This window comes from Tachysurus vachellii, chromosome 10, assembly GCF_030014155.1.
Source record: "Tachysurus vachellii isolate PV-2020 chromosome 10, HZAU_Pvac_v1, whole genome shotgun sequence".
NCBI classification, from domain to species: Eukaryota; Metazoa; Chordata; class Actinopteri; order Siluriformes; family Bagridae; genus Tachysurus; species Tachysurus vachellii.
The window spans coordinates 28008303-28020802 of record NC_083469.1 but is presented as its reverse complement, the minus strand read 5'-3'; the positions used below and the strand labels follow the sequence as shown (position 1 = coordinate 28020802).

General features: G+C 46.1%; 1 protein-coding gene across 3 annotated transcripts in view; it reads right to left on the bottom strand.

Moving 5' to 3' along the window:
- Positions 1-12500, bottom strand: part of kif26ba (kinesin family member 26Ba) — a 24768-nt gene that overhangs the window by 7737 nt on the left and 4531 nt on the right. For 2 of the 3 annotated variants that reach the window (XM_060880617.1, XM_060880615.1), the window contains exons 2-9: positions 11588-11771; positions 11252-11461; positions 11042-11135; positions 5914-6176; positions 4959-5142; positions 4532-4697; positions 3289-3460; positions 1-3137 (exon numbers count right to left, since the gene is read on the bottom strand). The exon at positions 1-3137 is cut by the window's left edge and continues 182 nt beyond it. In XM_060880617.1, the coding sequence (XP_060736600.1) occupies positions 1-3137; positions 3289-3460; positions 4532-4697; positions 4959-5142; positions 5914-6176; positions 11042-11135; positions 11252-11461; positions 11588-11771 (4410 nt within the window). The remainder of the gene's footprint in view (positions 3138-3288; positions 3461-4531; positions 4698-4958; positions 5143-5913; positions 6177-11041; positions 11136-11251; positions 11462-11587; positions 11772-12500) is intronic. The other variant, XM_060880616.1, reaches the window with a different exon arrangement.

Genomic DNA, 12500 nt, shown 5'->3' with positions numbered 1-12500 from the left:
AGCTCTCCGCTCAAAACGCTGCTGTTATCACTAGCATGGCCGCTGCTGCAACGATGTGGCCTCCGTGGAGCAGTAATCTTACTATATGGGGACGGTAATGTATGAACCACTGCTGCACCATGGACTGTTCCTCCTCGTTCCTCAGTATTACCTCGTCCATGACCGGTCTGGCCTGCACTGCCCTGCAGAAGTTCTGAGATTCGTCCATTTACAGCTCTAAGAGGCAGCTTCGAGGTAAGCCCTAATCCCCTGTTACGGCTTAGAGATTGAGTTGACCAAGAATTTGGGTTTTGGTTCTTTCCATTAGGGGGCAGACTGGAGCTTCTGTTTACTGACTGTGGAAGGGACTTGGTGGAGAAGCTCAAGCTCTTGGTGCTAGATGTGGAAAGGCTTCGAGACTTAGGACTGGCCATGAGGAGTTTGGTAACAGCTGAGATTTTGGATTGGCTTGATTTGGGTGAATGCGTTACGCTGGAATTGCAGGTCAGTCCACTGGACGGAGAAGAGACAGAGTTACGTGTGATGCTTCTGCCAACTCGGGGCATGGTGCTATCTCTCACTACAGCTGCTTTAGACCCAACAAGCATCAGACTCTCCCCTCTCTCTAAAGAATGACAGTTATAGTGGGCAACATGGGATCTTCCCAGAGAATTGGTTCTGTTAGCCAAAAGCTCAAGTTTGGCACTGAAGAGTCTGCTGCTCTCCAGGTTTGGTCCTGTTTGTTTAGCCGGATTCTCTGGAGTGATGCCCAAGAACGGTAAGTTCAGGCTTGGACACGGGTTATTTGTGGAATTGTGCTGCAAACTGGCTCTGTTTCTCTGGTCAAGACTTGACTTCCTCACAGGTGGTAAGGGTGGGATTCCTTTTGGACGACTGAAGAACCCTTGCCTTCCTGATGATAATCTTCGCTCCAGTGTGGCTCGAGGACTACAGGGAGTGGATGTAGTAACTCCAAGGGTTTTATATTCTCCACTCATGTAGCGATAAGAAGACTCATCAAGGTCATCCTGCTTGTTTAGGTGATGCCATGCCCTAGGAAGGCTGCCGGTCCTGAGGATGTTAGATGAAAACAAAGGTGTGATGTTTTCTGAAGCATTTAGAACCATTTCACATCCATCTATGACCCTCTTGAAGGAATCAGAACCTTCTGCTTCACAGCTACTTGAACTTTTTCTGTCTAACACACTTTTACTCTTTATATATTCAGATGTTCCTTTCTCTAGCTTTACTTCACAGACAGGTTCCTCGGGGCTGGAGGAATCCCTTTTCATCCAGGGATCATTAAAGATCATCTTACTTGAGAGAGGAACCGGTGGAGATCTGTGATCTTTGACAGAAGGAGGTTTGGTTGGTGTATCATGAATAATGGGCATTAGAGCAACACAAGGCTGAGTTGTTATATTAGTTTTGTTACGGGAAAAGCTGGTCAAGGTGCATAATGTCTGAACATTGGAAATGGTGACTGTTGTTTTTCCCATGGTTGGAGACATTTTGGTGGAAGTTTCACTTCCACAGAAAACATTTCCATCCTCCTTGTTCTGTTCTGTGAGCTCCCCGACCTCATTAACTTCCAGAAGCTGAGCCTCAGCTAGTCCGTCACCCTGCCCAAAGCATTGCTGCATAACAAAGCTTTGACAAAGTTGTTCTTCACCACTTCCTGTACTCATTTCCGTCAGCCAAGAACTGTTAGAGGGCCGTCGGTTTATGATGAACTCCCCTTCCTCCTTGCTGAGAGGCAGAAATGTAACAACGTTGGCTTCTGAGATGGTGGCAGTGGTAATGGAGGTGGGAGTGCTGTAGCAATCCAAGTCTTCACTCAAACTGCTGATGATGCTGACTGGTCGTGGTCCCAATGCAAGATCCTGAACTGAGCACTCACTGTTGAAGCTGATAAGACTGGTGGGCCTGCCATCCTCCATGAGCCCGTTCAGTGTTAACTCCTCAACAAGGGTAAAGACCAAATCATCTTCAGCCTGTGGCTCTAAGAACTGCTGCAAGGTGACCGGTGTGCTGTTTTTATTGTCCAGAGGCAGTTGAGGAACATCATCACACAGTGTGTCCACTGATCCTAAACTGTTGGAGGAAGAAGAGCATTTCAGTACCTGAAGACCCATCCCGACAGGAGATGTTCTAAATTCAGCCTGAAGCAACGACTCAGTAGACGACTTTCCTGAATCTCTGTACAAGTTGTGTGTGTGTTGTGGATGTGTATTAGGCATTACGCCTTTCTGTGTGTACACTTTGCAGCGCTGAGAAGGTGAATAGGGAGGTTTGTATTCTGATGTTTTTGACAAGCTTGCTATACCGAGTCTGGGGGAACCCATGGAACGAGGTTTGCTGTCACTGCTGCTTCCTCCACTAATGGACTCCCTGCTGTTGTGAAGACTGTTGGCCCTTTGAAGCTGTCTGACACCAGTCCCTCCGCTTACACTTGTAGAAAGAGTAGAATTGTTTATTGTGGACTTTGCCAGACTTTCTATAATGGACTGTGCAATCTCTGCTTCCTCTACCACTTCCCGGATCTCCTCCAGTTGCTGATCATTAGAGATCCTCTTGGGATCCTCTGTGGTGGTGCATGATGGAACAGATTCAATTTTCTTAAGTCTGTTGGACAGAAGTTCTTCAAAAGGAAAATTGTTTACTTCCTCGCTGCCATCAATGCACCCCAGACGCTCCTGCAGCTCTGCAAATGTGTTGCATTTGAGACAATCTTTCTCCTGCTTGTTAGGGTCTGCAGTTTCTTCAGGTACAGGAGGAAGTGTCTGAGGATGAAGGGTCTGAATCGACTGGACATTTTGTGGTGGTTGGATTAAAGAATCACCTAACTGAGATGACTCCCTAACTGAGATGACTCCCTTATCCTCGTGAATAGATGTGATGATGGGTACAAACTCTGGAGGACCTTCGTTATCTGTGAGCTCTCTGTCTGAAAGTGCAGAACCGTTTGGACCTACGTAAATGACAGTATCACAAGACTGCTCGCTGCTGGAATAATCGTCTTGGTCGCTGGTAATGTGAAGCAGCTGCATTTCAGAGTCTCTAATGTTCCTGGAGTGTATGTTCCGGAGCTGAGTCGGACGTTTCATTCTTCCCTCCTCACATGAGCTTTCTCCACCAGAGGAGCTAGACGTGTACTGCTGCAAGATACACAACTGAACATTATATTTGGATTTCATGTTTGATCTCATGTTAATGACTTCTTCACTCCAATGAACTGCTTATTCTGAAATGTTGTAGAAATCAAAGGGTCATTTTGTTCCTAACAGAATATAAAAATGTGGCTCATACCATGCTTACTTTAGTCTTTTTCTTCTTCATCTTCAGCACTCGAGAAGCAATCTGTAGTGTAGACAAAGTCTCTGAGAAATGGCTGGGAGAGGAGGAGATGTGAGCGATCATGGTTGTGCGACAGTTCATGTTTCCCAGCGACTCTCGCAACAGCATTGTTAACTTACTGTCCCTGTGAAACACAAAATAACCAGAAAAGATTTTATCACCAAAGAAATCGTCTCGAGAACTTAAGACTTTACAGCACAGACAAGCGAAGGAGACGAAGAGGAAAGTTACACACACCATAACCTCTGATCACATTATTTAATATGGCTCATTGTTTTTCCTGTGTGTGATGTAAATGAGCCAAATTTAGAGATATAATCTCATTATTGAGCGCTGGCTGTGTCGCTCTGACTCATCATCTACATTCAATTATTTTGTTTTCCTCTTTGACATTTAATCCTGGTGTTTACACGACCTACAGAATACAGCAGCCAGCATTTAGCTCTCATTAACACACGCTAAGATCATTGATATTTTTATGCATTTTTAATTTATTCATACCAAAATTTTATTCATTTAAAATCTCCCTGAACCTTAATTACATCTCTCCTCATCCCAGTTCAGGCCTTCAAACCCACATACCAGTTCTGCAAAGTGAATTAAATTTGCATACAATTTTCCCACATGCCTTGTGGGAGGAAAACACAATCTGCAGGCTGTGGACCTCAAAGCTGAAAGTGTTTAACCAGAGAGAAGAGACAGGATGAGGATGAGGATGAGAATATAAACCATCATCTGTTCCTGAGGTCTTGCTCAACACACTCGTTTACCTTCGAGAACTGAGAATAAATTATTCTGGGGTTATGTTCCACACGTTTGGGCTTCCATCCTGTCTACTTCTCCTTAGCTAAATAAGAAAATATGACAGTATCATCTTCTGCTTGATTAAATGTCAGTACACACACAGAAGCACACACAATGTACCCAGAACACACACATGCACAACCTCGTGCACTTCCCTTTCACATTAGTGGAAAGAGTTGTTTATAATCTTTACACATAAATCTTTGAAGATTTTACTACTAGCACTTCGTCTCTGCGGTTACTATGGCAACACACACCATGCCTATGTGGCATCATGTTCTAAACATGTGGAAAACTTTTCACTGTTGTGTAAAATAAAAACTTTAGATTTAGTAAAATGATGATTGGTGATGGAGCTTTAATTCCACATAATAGGGTAAAGATCTCGTACTTGTAGGGGATGTGTTTGGAGCCGTTGACGAGGGCAAGGATGACGTTGCCGAGGGCTGAGAGAGACAGACACTGACTTGGTGTGGCACTTTCACAGGGTTTAGACACAACTTCCTTCACACAACTTCCCAAATCTATAAGGTGCAGACGACTGCGGCCTCCGGACACTGACACACACACACACACACACACACACACACTCGCATGTAAATATCATATAATAATTACAATACAATATAAATTCTGAAGTCTGTCCTCAAGGCTGAGGAACTCATTTTCATGGTGTTTTCAGGACTAACTCGTGTCACATGGCATTCAGATGCACATAAACAACTGGACTTGTAATTTGGTCCCCAACAGGCAATAAATGAAACAGGAAATGACATCATATCTGTAAGCAGGACACACTCAGGAGCACAGATACTTACTGCCTCCTTTTCCGCTCTTCTCCATGCGGTACTGGTAGATGTGCAGTGTGAAGAGCATGTGTGAGTTACGATGTTCGTCCTCATCACACTCGGCTCGGCTGCTGTACCGAGCTGCGATAGCGGCATCTAAAAAGAAGGCAGCTTTCTGTGCAGTGGGCGCTCGCAGCTCGCTCTGATTCTGCAGCTAAACCACAAACACACACTCACATATTACACACGTATCCACATCATCAGCCTGTCACAGAAAATATTCATCAGTGTGTATGTGAACAGACTCAGCAGGAGGTCACAACATTATTTATTATTAAAATGTAGATGGAGAAATGAAAAATGCTATTTATGATTGTTACTCATTAAGATTTAAATGTAGTAAAAATAGATTTTAATCAGCTCACAGTGATAAGTGTTAATAACTGTGTTAATAACTGTGTTAATAAACTGTGTTAACTGTAAGTGATGAGTCGTTACTTTTATAATGTTGTTAATCTGCACATTGTGACTCACATCAGTAAGAGTGAGAAACACTTTCCCTGTATTTCACTGTGAATAAACAAGATTAATAAAATAAATAAATAGATAAATAAATAAATAGATAGATAGATAGATAGATAGATAGATAGATAGATAGATAAGTGGAGATGATTTTTAGTATTTAATGTTAATTGTCCCTTTGTAATTGTTTGAGGTTTTATTTGTGAATAAGATTAAAACTGTTATAAAGAGATTTACACACTGATCATTCAGTCTGAAAAATTTATGTATTTATCATTTAAAAGCTTTTCATCTTGACAGTGACTTTATCTCCTAATGTCCTTAGAGATGCACACACACACACACACACACACACACACACACATCAGTTGTTTATGTGAAACACACAATCTCATTGTCTTTCCTCTGCATGTTTAATCTCTGTTCCCTGAATGTTCCCCTCAGTGTGACTGTGTCTCCTCACCTGCATGCCACAGATGGGGTCTTCACACAGGTAAACTCCAGGTGAGTGACCATCCTGTAAACTTCCTGTGGCCACGTCAGACAGCAGGTCCTTCAGGTTCTCATCTTTCCCCCAGACTTCCACGGCAGAGACACGGACAGAGAATCGGGCTCCAGTCTTCTCCTTCCGCTCCGTAATGATTTTAAAGAGCCAGGAGATAGCACAGGGGATAATGCCCAGGTTCTGCATGGAGTCGTCCTTCCCAATCATGGTGTAGGTTTTTCCTACACACACAAACACACACACACAGATTTATATTACAGAGGTGTGTCCTAAATCACACACACTCTTCCCTAGTGCACATAGTGACAGATGGCTTTACAGCTTTGCTCTGCTGGAGTAACAGTGAGACTTCTATCAGATTTAAACAGAAATTTCTCCTGAAAACTGAGCAAAGCTTCAAACAGGAACAAAGGACACAAACACTGTAACACAAACAATGTAACACAAACACTGTAACACAAACACTGTAACACAAACACTGTAACACAAACAATGTAAAACAAACACTGTAACACAAACACTGTAACACAAACAATGTAACACAAACACTGTAACACAAACAATGTAACACAAACACTGTAACACAAACACTGTAACACAAACAATGTAACACAAACACTGTAACACAAACAATGTAACACAAACACTGTAACACAAACACTGTAACACAAACACTGTAACACCAACAATGTAACACAAACACTGTAACACAAACACTGTAACACAAACAATGTAACACAAACACTGTAACACAAACACTGTAACACAAACAATGTAACACAAACAATGTAACACAAACACTGTAACACCAACAATGTAACACCAACAATGTAACACAAACACTGTAACACAAACACTGTAACACAAACAATGTAACACAAACACTGTAACACAAACACTGTAACACCAACAATGTAACACAAACACTGTAACACAAACACTGTAACACAAACAATGTAACACAAACACTGTAACACAAACACTGTAACACCAACAATGTAACACAAACACTGTAACACAAACAATGTAACACAATAATACACTGAAGTGTTCATTCTAATTCAATTGTTTGTAAAGGTTAAATGTTCTGTTTATTTATGACTTGTTTGTTTGTTTGTTTGTTTGTTTATGTCTAAAGAGATTTTGCTGAATGTGAGAAAATGAGAAACAGATATTTTGATGAACAAAATATAAAATTAGTTTTTCGCTAAATGTGATGAAATAAAATGTTCATGAGCTTTATTACAGCTTTATTATAGGGTTAGGGGTTAGGGTTAGGGGTTAGGGGTTAGGGGTTAGGGTTAGGGGTTAGGTTAGGGGAATGACCGAGGCCCGGGTCCAGGCCCAAGGGGATAGGGAATAGAGGGTGGAATTAGGGTTAGGGGTTATGGTTGGGGTTAGGGGTTAGGGGTTAGGGTTAGGGGTTAGGGTTAGGGTTAACCCTTTTTTATTAAATAAAAGTGTGAAATTAAACATACATTTATTTATATAATTAATAAAACAAAGCAAATAAAAATACATAATAATAAGAATTATAATGAAAATGGCTCCTGTGGGCCCACCACCTGCAGGAGAAACCGTAAGGGGCTGGTGCAATGTGGATTGGGTGGCAGTCGAAGGCGGGAGCCTAGGCGACCCAATCCCTGGACACGGAATCTGGCTCTAGGGACATGGAATGTCACCTCGTTGGGGGGGGAAGGAGCCTGAGCTGGTGCGGGAGGTTGAGAGATACCGACTAGATATAGTTGGGCTCGCCTCCACGCACGGCTTGGGCTCTGGAACCCAACTCCTCGAGAGAGGCTGGGCTCTCTACTACTCTGGAGTTGCCCACGGTGAGAGGCGGCGGGCTGGTGTGGGCTTGCTCGTAGCCCCCCAGCTCAGCAGCCATGTGTTGGAGTTTACCCCGGTGAACGAGAGGGTCGTTTCCCTGCGCCTTCGGGTCGGGGAGAGGTCTCTCACTGTTATTTGTGCTTACGGGCCAAATGGCAGTGTAGAGTACCCGACCTTCTTGGCGTCTCTGGGAGGGGTGCTGGAAAGTGCTCCGACTGGGGACTCAGTCGTTCTACTGGGGGACTTCAACGCCCACGTGGGCAGCGACAGTGACACCTGGAGGGGCGTGATTGGGAGGAACGGCCCCCCCGACCTGAACCCGAGTGGTGTTCTGTTATTGGACTTCTGTGCTAGTCATAGTTTGTCCATAACGAACACCATGTTCAAGCATAAGGGTGTCCATCAGTACACATGGCATCAGGACACCCTAGGTCGGAAGTCGATGATCGACTTTGTGGTTGTTTCATCTGACCTCCGGCCGTATGTCTTGGACACTCGGGTAAAGAGAGGGGCGGAGCTGTCAACTGATCACCACCTGGTGGTGAGTTGGATCCGATGGCCGGGGAGGAAGTTGGACAGACTTGGCAGACCCAAACGTACTGTGAGGGTCCGCTGGGAACGTTTGGCAGAGTCTCCGGTCAGAGAGATCTTCAACTCCCACCTCCGGCAGAGCTTCAACCAGATCCCGAGGGAGGTTGGAGACATTGAGTCCGAGTGGACCATGTTCTCCACCTCTATTGTCGACGCGGCCACGCGGAGCTGTGGCCGTAAGGTCTCCGGTGCCTGTCGCGGCGGCAATCCCCGAACCCGGTGGTGGACCCCGGAAGTAAGGGATGCCGTCAAGCTGAAGAAGGAGTCCTATCAAGCCTGGTTGGCTCGGGGGACTCCGGAGGCAGCTGATAGGTACCGGAGGGCCAAGCGAGCTTCAGCCCGGGTGGTTGCAGAGGCAAAAACTCGGGTCTGGGAGGAGTTCGGTGAGGCCATGGAGAAGGACTATCGGTTGGCCTCGAAGAAATTCTGGCAAACCGTCCGGCGCCTCAGGAGGGGGAAGCAGTGCCCTGCTCACACTGTTTACAGTGGGAGTGGGAATCTGCTGACTTCTACTGGGGACATTCTTGGACGGTGGAAGGAGTACTTCGAGGATCTCCTCAACCCCACCGACATGTCTTCCACTGAGGAAGCAGAGGCAGAGGGCTCGGTTGAGGACTCGTCGATCCCCCAAGCTGAGGTCACTGAGGTGGTCGAGAAGCTCCTCAGTGGCAAGGCACCGGGGGTGGATGAGATCTGCCCTGAGTACCTCAAGTCTCTGGATGTTGTGGGGCTGTCTTGGTTGACACGCCTCTGCAACATCGCGTGGCGGTTGGGGACAGTGCCTCTGGACTGGCAGACTGGGGTGGTGGTCCCTCTGTTTAAGAAGGGGGACCGGAGGGTGTGTTCCAACTACAGGGGGATCACACTCCTCAGCCTCCCCGGGAAAAGTCTATGCCAGGGTACTGGAGAGGAGAATTCGGCCGATAGTCGAACCTCGGATTCAGGAGGAACAATGCGGGTTTCGTCCCGGTCGTGGAACACTGGACCATCTCTATACCCTCACCAGGTTGCTGGAGGGTTCATGGGAGTTTGCCCAACCAGTCCACATGTGCTTTGTGGATCTGGAGAAGGCATTCGACTGTGTCCCTCGTGGTGATCTGTGGGGGGTGCTCTGGGAGTATGGGGTCCGGGGCCCTCTGCTAAGGGCTGTCCGGTCCCTATATGACCGGAGCAGGAGTTTGGTTCGCATTGCCGGCAGTAAGTCAGACTTGTTCCCGGTGCATGTTGGACTCCGGCAGGGCTGCCCTTTGTCACCGGTCCTGTTCATTATTTATATGGACAGGATTTCTAGGCGCAGTCGGGGGCCGGAGGGAGTCCAGTTTGGGGACCACGGGATTTCGTCTCTGCTTTTTGCAGATGATGTTGTCCTGTTGGCTTCTTCAAATCAGGACCTTCAGCGTGCACTGGGACGGTTTGCAGCCGAGTGTGAAGCGGCGGGGATGAGAATCAGCACCTCCAAGTCCGAGGCCATGGTTCTCAGCCGGAAAAGGGTGGCTTGCCCCCTTCAGGTTGGTGGAAAGCTCCTGCCTCAAGTGGAGGAGTTTAAGTATCCTGGGGTCTTGTTCACGAGTGAGGGAAGGATGGAGCGGGAGATTGAGAGGCGGATCGGTGTATCTTCTGCAGTGATGCGGTCGATATACCGGTCTGTTGTGGTAAAGAAAGAGCTGAGCCGCAAGGCGAAGCTCTCTATTTACCAGTCGATCTACGTTCCTACCCTCACCTATGGTCATGAGCTTTGGGTCATGACCGAAAGGACAAGATCCCGGATACAGGCGGCCGAAATGAGTTTCCTCCGCAAGGTGGCTGGGCGCTCCCTTAGAGATAGGGTGAGGAGCTCGGTCACTCGGGAGGAGCTCAGAGTAGAGCCGCTGCTCCTCCACATCGAGAGGAGTCAGCTGAGGTGGCTCGGGCATCTGTTCCGGATGCCTCCTGGACGCCTCCCTGGGGAGGTGTTCCGGGCATGTCCAACCGGGAGGAGGCCCCGGGGAAGACCTAGGACACGCTGGAGGGACTATGTCTCTCGGCTGGCCTGGGAACGCCTCGGTATTCCCCCCGGAGGAGCTGGAGGAAGTGTCTGGGGAGAGGGAAGTCTGGGTGTCCCTGCTCAGACTGCTGCCCCCGCGACCCGGCCCCGGATAAGCGGTAGAAGATGGATGGATGGATGGATAATGAAAATGGAACCCTGAGCAGGATGAACACGATTGGACAGAAGTGGAGTTTGCACAAAAAACAAACACACACACAAAGATACACACACAAAGATACACACACAAAGATACACACATAGATACACACACAAAGATACACACGCAAAGATACACACACAAAGATGCACACATAGATACACACACAAAGATACACACACATAGATACACAGACACACAAAGATACACACACACAAAGATACACACATACAAAGATACACACACATAGATACACACACAAAGATACACACACACAAAGATACACACACAAAGATACACACACAAAGATACACACACATAGATATACACACAAAGATACACACACACATAGATATACACACAAAGATACACACACACAAAGGTACACACACACAAAGATACACACACACATAGGTACACACACACATAGATATACACACAAAGATACACACACAAATGGACGAAATAACAAATTCTCTCACCCAGTTTGGAGTGACCAAAACAGAACACACATCCATCAGCTCCATTCACAACCGACTGGATCACCTCGGCTACTGTACCAGCACACACCTCTGCCTGAAACACACACACACACACACACACACACACACACATTTTTTTAAGGGATATTTCTTTCTAACTATTGTCACACAGGACAATTCAAACAGGAAGTGGATTGGATGAGCATTCACCTGTGAGGCATCATGTGAGAAGGCAGAGTCGAAGGTGAACATTTTGGGTGGTACTTGGGTGGAGGCTCCTCGTTTGTGATTGGAGCTCTGCTGGGAGGTGGAGTTAACAGATGGATCCATAATGCTAACCTGTTTCTTACGAGAGTCCACTTTCAGGAAGGAGCTGGACTCAGCATGGGACACGGCACACACACGCAGCATCACCTTCACCTAGACATCAGCAAACACACACACACACACACACACACACACACACACACACACACACACAGATTCTGCAGCCATTACATTGATTAGTGATCTAGTGATCATGTGACTAAAAGACCTTATACTCACCTTGCCGAGTCCTGGATTATCTCTCACTTTACTGACAGCTCTGAGCAGACAGGGTGGGGCTGGTGGGGACGTGACCTGCAGGATTCCATTGAAGTTTGTTGGGAAAAGGGGTGTGGTCAATGGAGCAGTGGGCGTCGGCTTCTGCTTCTTCTTTTTAGAGGACAGGTTTAGTTTTTGAGCCGCTCTAAAAGAGGAAATGTTTAATCAAATAATCAATAACACAAAATAAAGCACACACCTCTCTCTCTCTCTCTCTCGCCCTCTCTCTCCCTCTCTCGCTCTCTCTCTCTCTCTCTCTCTCTCTCTCTCTCTCTCTCTCTCTCTCTCTCCTCCTTCCTGTCCCACCCACTCCATCTCTCTCTCCATCTCTCTCTCTCTCTCTCTCTCTCTCTCTCTCTCTCTGTCTCTCTCTCTCTCTCTCTCTCTCTGTCTCTCTCTCTCTCTCTCTGTCTCTCTTTCTCTCTCTCTCTTTCTCTCTTTCTCACTCTGTCTGTCTCTGTAAAATGTGTCATTATATTTAAATAAACAGATATAAGACATTCCAGCTGTAAACATCACTAGTGAACTCCATAGTGCTATAGATCCTGGGTGGGAAACATCATATTTCCACTCTGTAATTGTTTTTTACTTTATCACAGTCAACACAACACACACTGCAGCATCACACACACTCTACACCAGATACATCTTTATCAGTATCTTAGGGACAGTAAAAGTGAACTCGAACTTATCACACACACAAACACAATCACATACAACATCCCAGCTGAAGTTGTGTTATTTGTGTGTGATTGTGTGTGTATGATATTTGTCTAAATGGGTGTGTGTTATTTGTATAGAGATGACTGAAGTTCAGCCCGCGAGACTGTTTCATGTTTTTCTCTGTTTCATTTCATGATGCTATTTGCAGAAA